We start from the raw sequence: 16,649 nt of genomic DNA, 5'->3' as shown, positions 1-16,649 counted from the left end.
GGGGGGGGATTCTCAAATCAATACGATTGATGTGATAAATCTTGTGATCATAACTCATTTTAACCAATAGGAACAAACTCATGGAGGCAGACCCATTGAACGGAATAAAATTGCCTTGTGCATGAAATCTAGCATTGCCCAGAATCAGAGAATTCATCCCAGAGAGAAACCCCATCAACGCCTTCACCCTGGGAAACCCTTTAGAGATTGTTCTCACCTTAACCCACATGACAGTGTTCATTCTGGGGAGAAATCCTATGAATGTAAAAAAGATAAAAATACCTTTATCAGGAGTTCTTTCTTAGGTGCACATGAGAGAGAACATACAAGAGAGAAATCCTATGAATTCAGTGACTCTGGCGAAGTCTTAAATTCAAACTTCTACCTTAAGAAGCATGAAAAAACTCACATTAGAGACAACTCTGTTCAAGGTAGGCAGTGTAGTAAAGTATTGCAGAGCCGCTCATCTATTACATTGCACGTGAGAACCCACAGTGGAGAAAAACCTTTTAAATGTAACCAGTGTGGGAAAGCCTACAGTTCAAGCTCTTATCTTAATCGGCACAAGAGAATTCACTCTGGGGAGAAGCCCTATGGATGCCGTGACTGTAGAAAAACCTTCAGAGATAGTTCACTTCTTAGACAACATGAAGAGATTCATTCCAAGGATAAACCCTACAAGTGTGATCAGTGCAACAAAACATTCAGTAGAAGGTCTAGGCTTAACACGCACAAGATATTACATACTGGAGAGAAGCCCTATGCCTGCAATGATTGTGGGAAAACCTTCAGTATTCTCCCGTACCTTAAAAGACATAAGAGAATCCATACTGGAGAGAAATCCGTTGTGTGTAACCTCTGTGGAAAAGCACTAAGTAGTGAGTCATACCTGAAGACACACCTGAGGATACATACTGGAGAGAGACCTTACAAGTGTGGTCAGTGTGGGAAAACTTTTAGAATGAGCTGTAATCTCATAGTGCACAAGAAGATGCATGCTGGAGAGAAACCGTGTATATGCAAGGTCTGTGGGAAATCCTTCAGGGACCACTCGTGTCTGAAAGAACACATGAGAATTCACACTGGAGAGAAACCCTTTGCATGCCATCAGTGTGGGAAAACCTTCAGAGTGAATTATTTCCTCATTTTGCACAAGAAAATTCACATGAGGACGAAACAATATGAGTGTAAGGAATGTGGGAAAGCCTTCAGTGGTGTCTTATCTCATAGGAGACATATGAAAAAGCACACCAGGGAGAAGAAACCCTTCAACTGTAGTGAGTGTGGAAAAGCTTTTAGGAGGAATGCATCCCTTACAATACACATGAGAACCCACACTGGGGAGAAGCCCTACGAGTGTGATCAGTGTGGGAAAACCTTCACTGTAAGGGGTAATCTTACCGTGCACAAGAGAGTGCATACTGGCGAAAAACCCTATCAGTGCAATGTCTGTGGTCGTGCTTTCAGTAAGCTCTTATCCCTTCGGAGGCATCATGAGAGCACTCATGCTGGACAAAACTCCTAGCAATGTCCCTGTGGAATAGTTCTTGAACTCTCGATCTTTATGGCATACAAGCAAATGCAGAGAAAAACTGGATGTAAAGAATGAGACAAGGCCTCTGAATAATCTGTGGGAGAAATCTAAGTTATGTAATGATTGTGATCAATCCTTTATTCATCCCATAGATAAGTGACCGCTTGACAACTGAGAGGAAAAAATTTTAGTATCTCCAAGGCTTGTTACTTGAGAAAAATAAATGCCTAATGTTTTAAGCCACCATATTTACAGTGTCTGTTCATGTGTGTCTTGGGAGGAAGGTTGTTTTATTTACAAATGACTGCTGTCACTAACCAATATAACCCACGTCAGGTTTAAAAAACTTTTTATATATATAATTTAAAAGTTGAATTATTACAGGGGTAATAATAGGGATATAGGTGTGTTTATCTATTATTATCTTTATCTATTTGATAAAGACTTTAAGTTGCATTTGTAGTTCATCCAGATCATGTCTCTTAACCTACCATTTCCTGACACAAGGTCTGAAATGAATCTTCCCACCAAAATTGTGAATGGTTGAATCTTTGAAATTCTATACTTTTCACAGCACACTGTTTCTACTTAAGATAAGTGTTAAAAAATTTACAACCCAATGAATGTCTGACAAGGTAGAGTACATCTCTACTAACTACTACACACACTGGGCGAGAACTAGAACATTATCAGCACTAGATCCTCCTTCACTGCTTCCTTCCACTCACTAATCACTCTAATTCCTGCCACCAGAATATATGTACTCTATGGAATCATGCATTTTTTTAAAAAAGATTTTATTTTATTAAAAATTTTTTTCACATTTATTTTTGAGAGACAGAGTGAGACAGGGCTTGAGCAGAGGAGGGGCAGAGAGAGAGGGAGACACAGAATCCGAAGCAGGCTCCAGGCTCTGAGCTGTCAGCCCAGAGCCCGACACGGGGCTCCAACTCACAGACCACGAGATCATGACCTGAGCCGAAGTTGGACGCTTAACCAACTGAGCCACCCAGGTGCCCCTGGAATCATGCATTTTAAGAGCTTCATTGAGATATACTTTACATGTCGTAAATTTCACCCATTTGAAGTATAAAATTGAGTGGTTTTTAGTATGTTTACGGATTTATTTGCACTATTGTACCTGATACGTTATCATTTGTGCCTGGCTTCTGCTCAATGTTGTCTTTATGAGATTCATCTATATTCTTCATTTAGCAGAATTTTATTCTCATTGATACATAGTTTTTCCATTGTACGAATACACGCAATTTATTCATTCAACTGTTCTGAATGTTTAAGGTTGTTTATAGCTGGGATATTTTACCTGCTATGAACATTCTTGCACATGTTTTAGTTCTCAGTTGTACCTGTTTTTGTTGGGCTAATATTTTAGGAGTGCAGTTTGTGGGTCATAGGGAATACACACAATCACATTTATTCAATACTACCAGATAGTTTTACAAAGTAGTTGTGACAGTATGTATGTCTGTAATCTTGCTAGTATTTTATATTGTCTTTTTCATTTTGGTTATTTTGATGTGTATGGCATAGATAGGACCATATTTTGATTTTTAACTTTTTAAAAATTTTGAACTAGTTTTGCACTTCCTAGAAAAGTTGAAAAGATTGTACAGAGTTCCTGTATATTCCTTTTTCCCAATGTTAATGCAATTCATTTTTAGGGTTTTTTTTTTTTTGGGGGGGGTGGTTTGTTTTGTTTTAGAGAGTGAGCACAAGCAGGGGAGAGAGGCAGAGAAAGAATCTTGAGCACTGTCCACGCTCAGCACCAGAGCCCAATGTAGGGATAGATTCCACTACCATGGGATAATGATCTAAGCTGAGATCAAGAGTCACGTGCCCAACCAACTGAGCCACCCAGGTGCCCTATGATTGTTGGTTTTGATGTCCGTTTTTTAGGCAACCTCCAAAAGTCCTGCCCAAGTAACTAGAAAATTGGTTTCTCTGAACTCTTTACTATAATAGAACTAACCTCATTCACAAAGGAACTTCAGTTAAAAACAAAAAAATTCTTAGAATGACGAGATGATCCGGTGAGATAAGCTCTGTATCCCCAGTCTCTGTCCTTGTGGGGACTTACACACCAATAATATCCGACTTGGAGAAAGCCGGGAATTGGTTTAATGAAAAACTCATCAGCTCTCTTAAGGTCAGACCCAAGAAATCCAAGAATTAAGTTTCCTACCTGGAGGTGAGAGGAAACGTGGGAAAAGAATGATGTATGTCTGCCCTCTTAGGGTCAGGAAATCAGTCACCCAGGAGTTCTTTATTTTTTAAAAAAAATTTTTAATGTTTATTTTTGAGAGACAGAATGTGAATGGGTGAGGGGCAGAGAGAGAGGGAGACACAGAACCTGAAATAGGCTCCAGGCTCTGAACTGTCAGCACATAGCCCAATGTGGGGCTTGAACTCACAAGCCATGAGATCATGACCTGAGCTGAAGTCAGACACTTAACTGAGCCACCCAGGTGCCCCCAGGATTTCTTTCTATGAGCTGTGCTCCATAGGGATTTGAATTGTCTTGCGGAAGAAATGACAGTACACATTTGGCTAATGAGGAGCTTTGGAAATTGAGCCCCCAGGGCCACAGAAACTGTAGAGTCTACCTGTGACCATTGCCCTCAAAGACCTGCTCAGGTCAGGAAACAGCACACCTAGGTCTCCTTCCGAGATGCTCCCTCGTGCCCAGGAGCCCAACTGACTTGGCCCACCTGCTCTTCTTGGGGACAGATTTCCCATCTCTATCCTTCAGTATCTAGAGGAAGGGTGAATTACTCATTGATGACTTCAAGGTAATCTGATGTGTTCTAATAAATTCTGTGCAAAATTGAACAGTTATTTAAAATCAGTCCATCTGGAGGACATCCAAGAAGTTAGAGAAGGATTAAGGATTAAGTAAGATTAGGTTACATTGAATTTGCAATTAGCTTTCATTTCTGGCTCCTACTTTGCCTTTTAAATTCCAGGGACTCTCTTTTACCACCTGAGCATGAATTCGCCCCTTCAAAAATTGGACAGATGACTCTACAATTCTCTGGTTTCCTCATTTTTTCTCTTTCTTTCTTTTCTTTTCTTTTTTTTTTTTTTTGGCTGTAAGACTGGGATGGGTGAGTTTGGCTTCTCAATTTTCCCATATCTGGTTTCAGATTTTATCCTTAGAGGAGAACTCAAGTCTTGTCCCTACCTCTTAACTGTGAGGACCTTGGGAGAGGAGGTTGAGACACATTAGTCTACCTTTCCAGTCTTTGAAAACCCCTGCAAAAAATATGGAATATTTTAAACCTTCAGAACAGCACAGTGAGCATTAATATAAACAGCCATACAACGACTGGTGGTATAATATACTATTATATTACCATATAATAGTAAAGTATTATACATACACATGAGGTCCTATTATTATATTTTAAACTGAGTTTTAGATCCAAGTCCCACACAGAAAGACCTTTCTTCGCCCTCAGACAGGGATAACTATCATTATGGACAAATCCTCTCTATTATTTATTTCCCTCCTCCCCTCCCAGAGGTTGCCACTAGGGAATTTGGTGGAGATTTGCTATGCGTAGTTTAACACTATCAGTACGTGTGAACGTGTCTCATAAATCTCTACTATAGGAAAAAATTGTAATAAACCCAAATGCCCATTGATGTGAGAATGTATGTTAAATTTGATAAACCAAATCTGCTTGTGTCAGTTTTGATAAATATAGAAAAGACCGTGATTAAGCCAAAATAGTTGCTAAATTGAATAGTTGATACTATGTCTAACAGATAGGAGCATGTAATACATAGAGTAACATAAGCATACGATGCTTGTGGATACATCATTACTCATATGAGATATTCCAGGGGAATGATACAGGCAAGACTTCAGGATCCTGTTTAACCGTGGGGAAGGGAGGTCAGTATTGAGATTGTGTAGGAATATGCGGGGGCTTCACGGAGATCTGCATTGTTTTATTAATAAAGAACACTGGGGGTGCCTTTGAGGCTCAATTAAGCATCTGACTCTTGATTTCTGATCAGGTCATGATCTCATGGTTCGTGGGATCCGTGCTAACAGTGTGGAGCCTGCTTGGGATTCTCTCTTCTTTCTGCCCCTCCCCTGCTCATGCACATGCTCTCTCTCCCTCTCAAAATAAATGAACTTTAAAACTTAAAGCAAAAAGAAAACTACAGCAGGTGTGGCACAATTTTGAATTTGATCATGCTGGCTGGTGGGCTTGAGCCCTTCATTGTCAGTTTGTCCTTATTTGGATACTTAAATAGAACATAAAACATGAAAAACTGGTTTATTTATATTTATATAAATTTCATCCTGCTATAGCTATCATATAGACTATTCTCCTTTAATGATTTTTTCTTAATATATGAAATTTATTGTCAAATTGGTTTCCATACAACACCCAGTGCTCATCCCAAAAGGTGCCCTCCTCAATACCCATCACCCACCCTGCCCTCCCTCCCACCCCCCATCAACCCTCAGTTTGTTCTCAGTTTTTAACAGTCTCTTATGCTTTGGCTCTCTCCCACTCTAACCTCTTTTTTTTTTTTCCTTCCCCTCCCCCATGGGTTTCTGTTAAGTTTCTCAGGATCCACATAAGAGTGAAACCATATGGTATCTGTCTTTCTCTGTATGGCTTATTTCACTTAGCATCACACTCTCCAGTTCCATCCACGTTGCTACAAAAAGCCGTATTTCATTCTTTCTCATTGCCACGTAGTATTCCATTGTGTATATAAACCACAATTTATCCATTCATCAGTTGATGGACATTTAGGCTCTTTCCATAACTTGGCTATTGTTGAGAGTGCTGCTATAAACATTGGGGTACAAGTGCCCCTATGCATCAGTACTCCTGTATCCCTTGGATAAATTCCTAGCAGTGCATCTCCTTTAATGATTTAAAACCATTTTTAAAAATTTAAATTTAAGTTAGCTAACATACAGTGTAGTCTTGGTTTTAGGAGTAGAATCCACGGATTCATCCCCTACATATAACAACCAGTGCTCATCCCCAAAAGTGCCCTCCTTAATGCCCATCGCCCATTTCACACATTCACCCCCAACCCCTTCAGCAACCCTCAAGTTTGTTCTCTGTATATGAGAGTCTCTTAGGGTTTGCCTCCCTCTTTATCTTATTTTTCTTCCCTTCTCCTATGTTCATCTGTGTTGTGTTTCTTAAATTCCACATGAGTGAAATCATATATTTTATTTTTTAAAATACTTATTTTGAGAGAACAAGCATGTATGTCTGTGCAAGCTGCAGAGGGGCAGAGAGAGAGAGAGAGAGAGAGAAACCCAAGCAGGCTGTCACCATGACCCTGGGATCGTGACCTGAGTTGAAATCGAGAGTTGGACACTCAACCGACTGAGCCACCCAGGTGCCCTCCTTTAATAAATTTTTATTTAATTTTATACAGCTAGCACTAATGTAAATATTTTGATTTTGCATATTTAAAATAATGAACATTTAAAAAATTAAGGATGATATACTATAAAATAATATTAAAATAACAAGGTGTACCGTGACTTTGCCATAACTTATGTATGTATTCCTATAAAGATGTTTATTTATGGGGTGCCTGAGTGGCTCAGTGAGTTAAGTGTCCTTCAGCTCAGGTCATGATCTCATGGTTCACGGGTTTGAGCCCCGTGTCAGGCTCTGTGCTGACAGCTCAGAGCCTGGAGCCTGCTTCCGATTCTATGTCTCCCTCTCTCTGCCCCTCCCCCACTTGCACTCTGACTCTCTCTCTCTCAAAAGTAAATAAACATTAAAAATTTTTTAAAAAGATGTTTATGTAGATGATTTCTTTCCTCTATTTCACTATACTGAAGGCTCCCAGTGGGGATTTGAGCAAATCCTACTACCAGCCTTGAGATTATATTCTCGAGGTGTCCTTCCTTGTCTCTCTGGCTTACTCTCAGCTTCCCTTCTAGACATCAGGACTTGTCCATAACTAAAACCAAAAGTGATAGGAAAAGTCGTTGCAAGGCCCCATACTGCTTGGTGCTTTTCATCTATTCATTTTTCATCCGCACAATAAATAACCTTTATGTATTTTTTTTAAGCAGTTGCCATTATAAACATGAGAAAATTGAATCTGCTCAGAGAGGTCCAGGGGCTTTCCCATGTCACAGATCCATGTTACAATTGGGGGATTCATGATTAAGCCAAGGAGTGTCTGGGTTCAAGTCTTAATTCCTAACATGGTTGATGGTTGTTTGTTTGTTTTATGATCCCTTGTCTTTCTTTGCTCAGGACCTCAATTTGTTAAACAAAGGGCTCAGTTTACATGGACTCACTGTACCATTCAACTGTACACATCTTGTGATTCTACAGTATATTTGAGGTACTGTTACAGAAATTCTTTCAGCTCATTACTTCATAAGAATGGTAGGCAGATGCTTAGACACTGTCAGCCCATGACAATCCTTTATTGCCTCTTTTTTTTTTTCAACGTTTTTTATTTATTTTTGGGACAGAGAGAGACAGAGCATGAACGGGGGAGGGGCAGAGAGAGAGGGAGACACAGAATCAGAAACAGGCTCCAGGCCCCGAGCCATCAGCCCAGAGCCTGACGCGGGGCTCGAACTCACGGACCGCGAGATCGTGACCTGGCTGAAGTCGGACGCTTAACCCACTGCGCCACCCAGGCGCCCCCTTTATTGCCTCTTTTGTGGGCATCAGGATTCAATTTCTCAGGAATCTGGATAAGGCAGATGAGACAGTAGAGGCTTGGAGCTGCTCCTGTGTTGGTCCACATGGGACTCCTCCCCTGGAGCAGGCACTAAGGTGACCAAACAAGGAATAATGGGAGGGGGGGGGGGGGGTGTCTGATCTATGGCTTACTCTTAAATTTTTCTTTATTTTAATTGAGATATAACTGAGATATAACATTGTAATAGTTCTAGGAATACAACATAATGGCTTGACATATGTAAATATTGCAAAAATGATTACCAAAATAAGTTCCAATAACATCCATCCTCACACATGGTTACACATTTTTTTTCTTATGATGAGAACTTTAAAGATAACATTTTTATATTATCTATGATATAAATGAAAGACCTGGATTAAGGCAAAAATAGGAGGGATCTTTGCTACTGCATAAACAGAGTTAATTTCCATTTCCAGAAACTGCAGTAAGAAAGGAAAAATTATGGGAGAGAAAGACACTGATGGGATATGCATTAAGGAAGTAAATAAAAGGGGAAATGGATCTATCTATGAATCTAAGCACAGAGCTTCACTATAATGACTTCCATGGACAATTGAAAAATTTTAGGAATTAATTATCCCCTTTCTTTTTATTCATTATGTGTTCAAAGAGTGTTAAGCAGAAAAGATCACGTATGTATATTTTATCTTTATTTTTTGCTATTTATTTTTTAAATTTTTAAATTTAATTTATTTTTTAAATTTACATCCAAGTTAGTTAGCATATAGTACAACAATGATTTCAGGAGTAGATTCCTTAATGCCCCTTACCCATTTAGCCAATCACCCCTCCCACAACCCTCCAGCAACCCTCTGTTTGTTCTCTATATTTAAGAGTCACTTATGTTTTGGCCCTCTCCCTGTTTTTAAATTATTTTTGCTTCCCTTTCCTTATGTTCATCTGTTTTGTCTTTTATTTTTTTATTAAAATTTTTTTAAAAAATATTTATTTATTTTTGAGACAGAGAGAGACAGAGGATGAGCAGGGGAGCATCAGAGAGAGAGGGAGACACAGAATCTGAAACAGGCTCCAGGCTCTGAGCAGTCAGCCCAGAGCCCGACGCGGGGCTTGAACTCACGGACCGCGAGATTATGACCTGAGCCGAAGTCGGACGCCCAACCGACTGAGCCACCCAGGCGCCCCTGTTTTGTCCTTTAAAGTCCTCATATGAGTGAAGTCATATGACTTTTGTCTTCCTCTGACTAATTTCACTTAGCATAATACCCTCTAGTTCCATCCACGTAGTTACAAATGTCAAGATTTAATTCTTTTTGATTGCTGAGTAATACTCCATTGTATATATATATATAATACATATATTATATATATATATACCACATCTTCTTTATCCATTCATCCATGGATGGACATTTGGGCTCTTTCCATACTTTGGCTATTGTTGATAGCACTGCTATAAACATGGGGGTGCATGTGCCCCTTCAAAACAGCATACCCGTATCCCTTGGATAAATAGCTAGTAGTGCAATAGCTGGATCAAAGGGTAGTTCTATTTTTAATTTTTTGAGGAACCTCCATACAGTTTTCCAGAGTGGCTGCACCAGTTTGCATTCCCACCAGTAGTGCAAAAAATACCCTCTTTCTCCGCATCCTCGCCAACCTCTGTTGTTGCCTGAGTTGTTAATGTTAGCCATTCTGACAGTTATGAGGTGGTATCTCATTTGTGGTTTTGATTTGTATTTCCCTGATGATGAGTGATGTTGAACATCTTTTCATGTGTCTGTTAGCCATCTGGATGTCTTCTTTCAAAAAGTGTCTGTTCATGTCTTTTGCCCACTTCTTCACTGGGTCATTTGTTTTTTGGGGTGTTGTGTTGGTAAGTTCTTTATAGATTTTGGATACTAACCCTTTATCCGATATGTCATTTGCAAATATCTTCTTCCATTCCATTGGTTGCCTTTTAGTTTTGTTCATGATTTCCTTCACTGTGCAGAAGCTTTTTATTTTCATGAGGTCCTCATAGTTCATTTTTACTTTTGTTTCCCTTGCCTCTGGAGATGTGTTAAGTAAGATTGCTGTGGCCAAGGTCAAAGAGGTTTTTGCCTGCTTTCTCCTCGAGAATTTTGATGGCTTCCTGTCTTATGTTTAGGTCTTTCATCCATTTTGAGTTTATTTTTGTGTATGGTGCAAGAAAGTGGTCCAAGTTCATTTTTCTGCATGTCGCTGTCCAGTTTTCCCAGCACCACTTGCTGAAGAGACTGTCTTTTTTCCATTGGGTATTCTTTCCTGCTTTGTCAAAGATTAGTTGGCCATACATTTGTGGGTTCATTTCAGGGTTCTCTATTCTGTTCCATTGATCTGAGGGTCTGTTCTTGTGCCAGTACCATACTGTCTTGATGAATACAGCTTTGTAGTATAGCTTGAAGTCTGGGATTGTGTTGCCTCCTGCTTTGGTTTTCTTTTTCAAGATTGCTTTGGCTATTCGGGGTCATTTGTGGTTCCATAAGAATTTTAGGATTGTTTGTTCTAGCTCTGTGAAGAATGCTGGTGTAATTTTGATACGTATTGCATTGAATATGTAGATTGCTTTTGGTAGTATCAACGTTTTAACAATATTTGTTCTTCCTATCCAGGAGCATGGAATATTTTTCCTTTTTTTGTGTCTTCTTCAATTTGTCATAAGCTTTCTATAGTTTAAGTGTATAGATTTTTCACCTCTTTGGTTAGACTTATTCCTACGTATTTTATGGTTTTTGGTGCAATGGTAAATGGGATCGATTCCTTGATTTCTCTTTCTGTTGTTTCATTGTTGGTGTATAGGAATGCAACTGATTTCTGTGCATTGATTTTATATCCTGCAACTTTGCTGAATTCATGGATCAGTTCTAGCAGATTTTTGGTGGAATCTTTTGGGTTTTCCATATAGAGTATCATGTCATCTGCAAAAAGTGAAAGTTTGACCTCCTCCTGGCTGATTTGGATGCGTTTTATTTCCTTGTGTTGTCTGATTACTGAGGCTAAGACTTCCAATATAATGTTGAATAACAGTGGTGAGAGGGACATCCCTGTCTTGTTCCTGACCTTAGGGGGGAAGCTCTCAGTTTTTCCCCATTGAGGATGATATTAGCATTGGGTCTTTCATTTATGGTTTTATAATCTTGAGGTATGATCCTTCTATCCCTACTTTCTTAAGGGTTTTTTTTATCAAGAAAAGATGCTGTATTTTGTCAAATTCTTTCTCTGCATCTATTGAGAGGATCATGTGGTTCTTGTCCTTTCTTTTATTGATTTGATGAATCACATTGTTTTGTGGATATTGAACCAGCCCTGCATCCCAGGGTATAAATCCCACTTGGTCATGGTGAATAATTTTTTTTTTTAATGTATTGTTGAATCTGGTTGGCTAATATCTTGTTGAGGAGTTTTGTGTCCATGTTCATTAGTGAAATTGCTCTATAGTTCTCCTTTTAGTGGGGTCTTTGGTTTTGGAATCAAGGTAATTCTGGCTTCATAGAAAGAGTTGGAAGTTTTCCTTCCATTTCTATTTTTTGGAACAGCTTCAAGAGAATAGGTGTGAACTCTTCCTTAAACGTTTGGTAGAATTCCCCTGGAAAGCCATCTGGTCCTGGACTCTGTTTTTGGGAGAGATTTTTGATTACTAATTAGATTTTGTTACTGGTTATGGGTCTGTTCAAATTTTCTATTTCTTCCTATTTCAGTTTTGGTAGTTTATATGTTTCTAGGAATTTGTCCATTTCTTCCAGATGGCCCATTTTAATGGCATATAATGGGTCATAATATTCTCTTATTACTGTTTGTATTTCTGCAGTGTTGGTTGTGATCTCTCCTCTTTCCTTCTTGATTTTATTTATTTGGGGACTTTCCTTTTTCTTTTGAACAAACTGGCTAGGGGTTTATCAATTTTGTTAATTCTTTCAAAGAACAAGCTTTTGGTTTCATTGGTCTGTTCTATTTTTTTTTTTTTTTTTGGTTTTGATAGCATTGATTTCTGCTCTAATCTTTATTATTTCCTGTCTTCTGCTGGTTTGGGGGTTTATTTGCTGTTCTTTTTCCAGCTCTTTAGGTGTAAGTTTAGGTTGTGTATCTGAGACCTTTCTTCCTTCTTAGGAAGGCCTGGATTGCTATACACTTCCCTCTTATGACCGCCTTTGCTGCATCCTAGAGGTTTTGGACTGTGATGTTATCATTTTCATTGGCCTCCATGTACTTTTTATTTTCCTCTTTAACTTCTTGGTTAGCCCATTCATTCTTTAGTAGAATGTTCTTGAGTCTCCAAGCATTTGTTACCTTTCCAAATTTTTTCTTGTGGTTGATTTCGAGTTTCATAGCGTCGTGGTCTGAAAATATGCATGGTATCATCTCGATCTTTTTATACTTGTGTAGGGCTGATTTGTGTCCTGGTATGTGATCTATTCTGGAGAATGTTCCATGTACACTGCAGAAGAATGTATATTCTGCTGCTTTAGTATGAAATGTTCTGAATATATCTGTTAAGTCCTTTTGGTCCAGTGTGTCATTCAAAGCCATTGTTTCCTTGTTGAATTTCTGTTTAGATGATCTGTCCATTGTTGTAAGTGGGGTGTTGAAGTCCCCCACTATTATGGTATTATTATCAATGAGTTTCTTTATGTTTGTGATACATTTATTTATATATTTGGGTGCTTCATATTTGGAGCATAAATGTTTACAATTGTTAGGTCTTCTTGGTGGATAGACCCCTTAATTATGATATAATGTCCTTCCTCATCTCTTGTTACAGTCTTTATTTTAAAGTCTAGATTGTCTGATATAAGTATGGCTATTTTGGCTTTCTTTTGTCTACCATTAGCATGATAGATGGTTCTCCATCCCCTTACTTTCAATCTGAAGATGTCTTTAGGTCTAAAGTGGGTCTCTTGTAAACAGCATATAGATGGATCTTGTTTTCTTATCCATTCTGTTACCCTATGTCTTTTGATTGGATCATTTATTCCATTGATGGTAAGAGTGAGTACTGAAAGATATGAGTTTATTGCCATTATGTTGCTTGTAGAGTTGGAATTTCTGGTGGTGTTCTCTGGTCCTTTCTAGTCTTTCCTGCTTTTGGTCTTTTTTTTTTTTTTTTTTTTTGGTTTGTTTCATCTTTTCTCCCCTCAGAGAGTCCCTCTTAAAATTTCTTGCAGGGCTGGTTTAGTGGTCACGAACTCCTTTAATTTTTGTTTGTCTGCAAAACTTTTTATCTCTCCTATTTTGAATGACAACCTTGCTGGATAAAGAATTCTTGGCTCCATATTTTTCCAATTCAACACACTGAATATATCCTGCCACCCTTTCTGGCCTGCCAAGTTTCTGTGGACATGGCTGCTGCAAACCTGATTTGTCTTCCCTTGTAGGTTAAGGACTTTTTTTCCCCTTGCTGCTTTCATGATTCTTTCCTTGCTTGAGTATTTTGTGAATTTGACTATGATATGCCTTGCTGATGGTCGGTTTTTGTTGAATCTTATGGGAGTCCTCTGTGCTTCCTGGATTTTGATGTCTATGTCTTTCCCCAGGTTAGGAAAGTTTTCTGTATGATTTACTCACATAACCCTTCTACCCCTTTTTCCCTCTCTTCATCTTCTGGGACCCCTATGATTCTGATGTTGTTCATAATCATTTTTAATGAGTCACTGATTTCTCTGAATCTTAAATGGTGCTCTTTTGCCTTAGTCTCCCTCTTTTTTTCTGCTTCATTATTCTCCATAAGTTTGTCCTCTATATTGCTGGTTTGTTGCTCTGCCTTATCCATCCTTGCCAGTGTGGCATCCATTGGAGTTACAGCTCAGTTCTAGCATTTTTTATTTCATCCTGACTAGCTTTTACTTCTTTTATCTCTGCAGAAAAGGATTCTAATCTGTTTTCGACTCCAGCTAGTATTCTTATTATTGTGATTCTAAATTCTGGTTCAGACATCTTGCTTGTATCTATGTTGATTAATTCCCTATCTGTCATTTCTTCCTGCTCTTTCTTTTGGGGTGAATTCCTTCATTTCGTCATTTTGAAGGAAGAAAAGGAACTAATAAGGTAAAAAAACTAAAATTAAAAAAAAACACACACACAGAAAAAAATCAAATAAATGTTACTAGATCCTGGGTGGTTTTGGTCTGGTTATTGGAAGGAGCTTGATAGATTAGAGAAAAAAGGGGGAAAAACAGAAAAAAAAAGAAAAACAAGAAAAAAAAGGAAAACATTTGAAAATTTGAGAAAATGAATACAATAAAATAGAATAAAATGAAATGATGGAAGTAAAATAGAATTTGAAAATTTACAAAAAAGTAAAAAATATGGTAGAAAAAATAAAGAAAATATTTTAATAAAAATTGAAAATAAAAATAAATTTTTTCTCTTTCTGTATTCAAGAAAAAGAAATGAAAAGAAAAAAAGAAAATTGAATAGATAGACCAAGAGTAAAATATGATTGAAATTACATCGTTTTCTCCTAAAAGTCACTATGAAGCATTTTATAGTCCGTAAACTAAGCAGGTGGAGAGACTTATGGTTCCTGAAGAGCGAGGTTGGCCCTGTTGGGCGGGGCTTGGTGTAACGGCTCCATTCTCCACTAGATGGCGCTGCTTAGTTTACTGGGGTGAATTGTGGCGCTCATAGGTGTGTGCGCTCATGCGCGGGAGAGATGAAATGGCGTCAGGCAGCTACCCAGGCTCTAGTATTGGAATTCTGTGTCTCCCCAAGCAGCAATCGCACACCTGTCCTTTGTCTTCGGCTTCCATCCACTCCCCGCTCTTACCCTGTCCGTGAGCAAGCCATCAGGCTGCAGGCGGCACCTCCCTGCTGAGTTTTATCTCAGATGCGGCTTTGTTTCCCGACCCCTCACTTCTGAGGGGCTGCGGTTTTGTCCCGCTCACACCTTCTGGGGGAGGGTCTCACTGAGCAATGGCCGGTGCCGGCCGCACCCAGGACCGTTCGCAGAACTGTGCCGCCCCCGATGCCCAGAGACTGCGGCTGGGCGCCACCCCATCCCGGAAAAAGCTCCCATGATCTGTAGCAGCTGCGTTTCAGGGATTACGGAAAATCGCGACACGCATCTGGCACCAGGTTTCCCCTTAACGCCCTTGTTCCAGCACCAGCGAATGTGGCTGTTCTCCGGTCTGCCGGCACCTTTGCCTGTGTGGGGGCCGCACGGCCTCTACCGGCTGTCCTCCCAGCAGGGGAACCGCCTCTCCCCGTGTGGCCCGAAGCCCCCTGGACTCCACTCTGCTCCTGGGGATTCGCCCTTCCCACCAGAGCACCCCCAGGTATGGAACTGGAGAGTTTCGGACTCTGTGCTCCCCCTGTTTGTAGATTCGTAATGGCATTTAAACCCTCTCCTTTCTCCTTTCTCCCTTTTTAGTTCAGCCCCTGTGGCTGTTTCTACTTTTCTACTTTCTCTCCAGCTGCTTTGGGGGGGGTGCTTTTCCCATACTCTCCCCCATCTCTGTCCTCTCTGCACAAGCAAAAACAACTCCCTGCCCTCTGCGGCTTCTCTCTCCCCCAGTTCACTTCTCCACCTGGTGTACCTGGTGAGTTCTGTGGTTCAGGTCATGCAGATTGTTGTTAATCCTCAAATCAGTTTTCTAGGTGTGCAGGATGGTTCAGTGTTGATCTGGCTGCATTTCATGAACACAAGATGCAAAAAAATCTTTCATGCTCTCTTTTTTTTTATTTATTAATTTTTTGGTGCAAAAAGGTGATTAAAAAATTCTTTTAATGTTTATTTATTTTTGAGAGAGAAAGAGTGTGAGCATGGGAGGGGCAGAGTGGGAGGGAGACAGAGGATCTGAAGCAGGCTCCAGGCTCTGTGCTGACAGCAGAGAGCCCGATGTGGGCTTGAACTCATGAACCATAATATCATGACCTGAACTGAAGTCGGATGCTTAACACTGGCTGAGCTACCCAGGTGCCCCAAAAGGTGATTTTATTAAAGCATGGAGACAGGACCTATGGGCAGAAAGAGCTGCCCATGTGTGTTTATTTTAGAAATTACCAGTGAGGAAGAGGTAAGAAGCTTCTATAATTGTCATTTTTTTTCTCCTGAATATAAAGATAATTAGATAAAACACACTCAAATGTTATCTTTTACATGTACCATGCCAAATATTTTGCATTTATTATTTTAAATCCCAACATTACCCTGAAAGTGTAATTATCCAGGTGTATTTGCTTCTATTTCCTTCTTTTTCTTCACCAGCCTTTCTGGGGGGCTCGAATGTTCAGAGGCCTCCATATCAGGCAGGGTTAGCTAATTAAGAGATACTTTCTCTTTAGGACTATGAGGATGCACATTTAACAATTTTATTTATTTGCATAAGACCCCTTATATATCATTCTCTCTCCCACTATTCTGTTTAAAAAAAAAAAAGGGGGGGGCGCCTGTGTG

At 39.5% G+C, this 16,649-nt stretch overlaps 2 protein-coding genes across 2 annotated transcripts in view; both read left to right on the top strand.

Moving 5' to 3' along the window:
• EIF3G (eukaryotic translation initiation factor 3 subunit G) overlaps positions 1 to 16,649 on the top strand; it is a 767,140-nt gene that overhangs the window by 624,003 nt on the left and 126,488 nt on the right. The window lies entirely within an intron of this gene.
• LOC125928724 (zinc finger protein 347-like) lies at positions 122 to 1,581 on the top strand. Its single transcript, XM_049639402.1, has one exon. It carries the CDS (start codon positions 122 to 124, stop codon positions 1,523 to 1,525), a length of 1,404 nt encoding a protein of 467 aa, XP_049495359.1. The 3' UTR covers positions 1,526 to 1,581.

Source organism: Panthera uncia, chromosome A2 (assembly GCF_023721935.1).
Source record: "Panthera uncia isolate 11264 chromosome A2, Puncia_PCG_1.0, whole genome shotgun sequence".
In the NCBI taxonomy this organism is placed as follows: Eukaryota; Metazoa; Chordata; class Mammalia; order Carnivora; family Felidae; genus Panthera; species Panthera uncia.
Note: the sequence above shows the minus strand (reverse complement) of the source record. Positions and strands in the feature narration are given on the sequence as shown.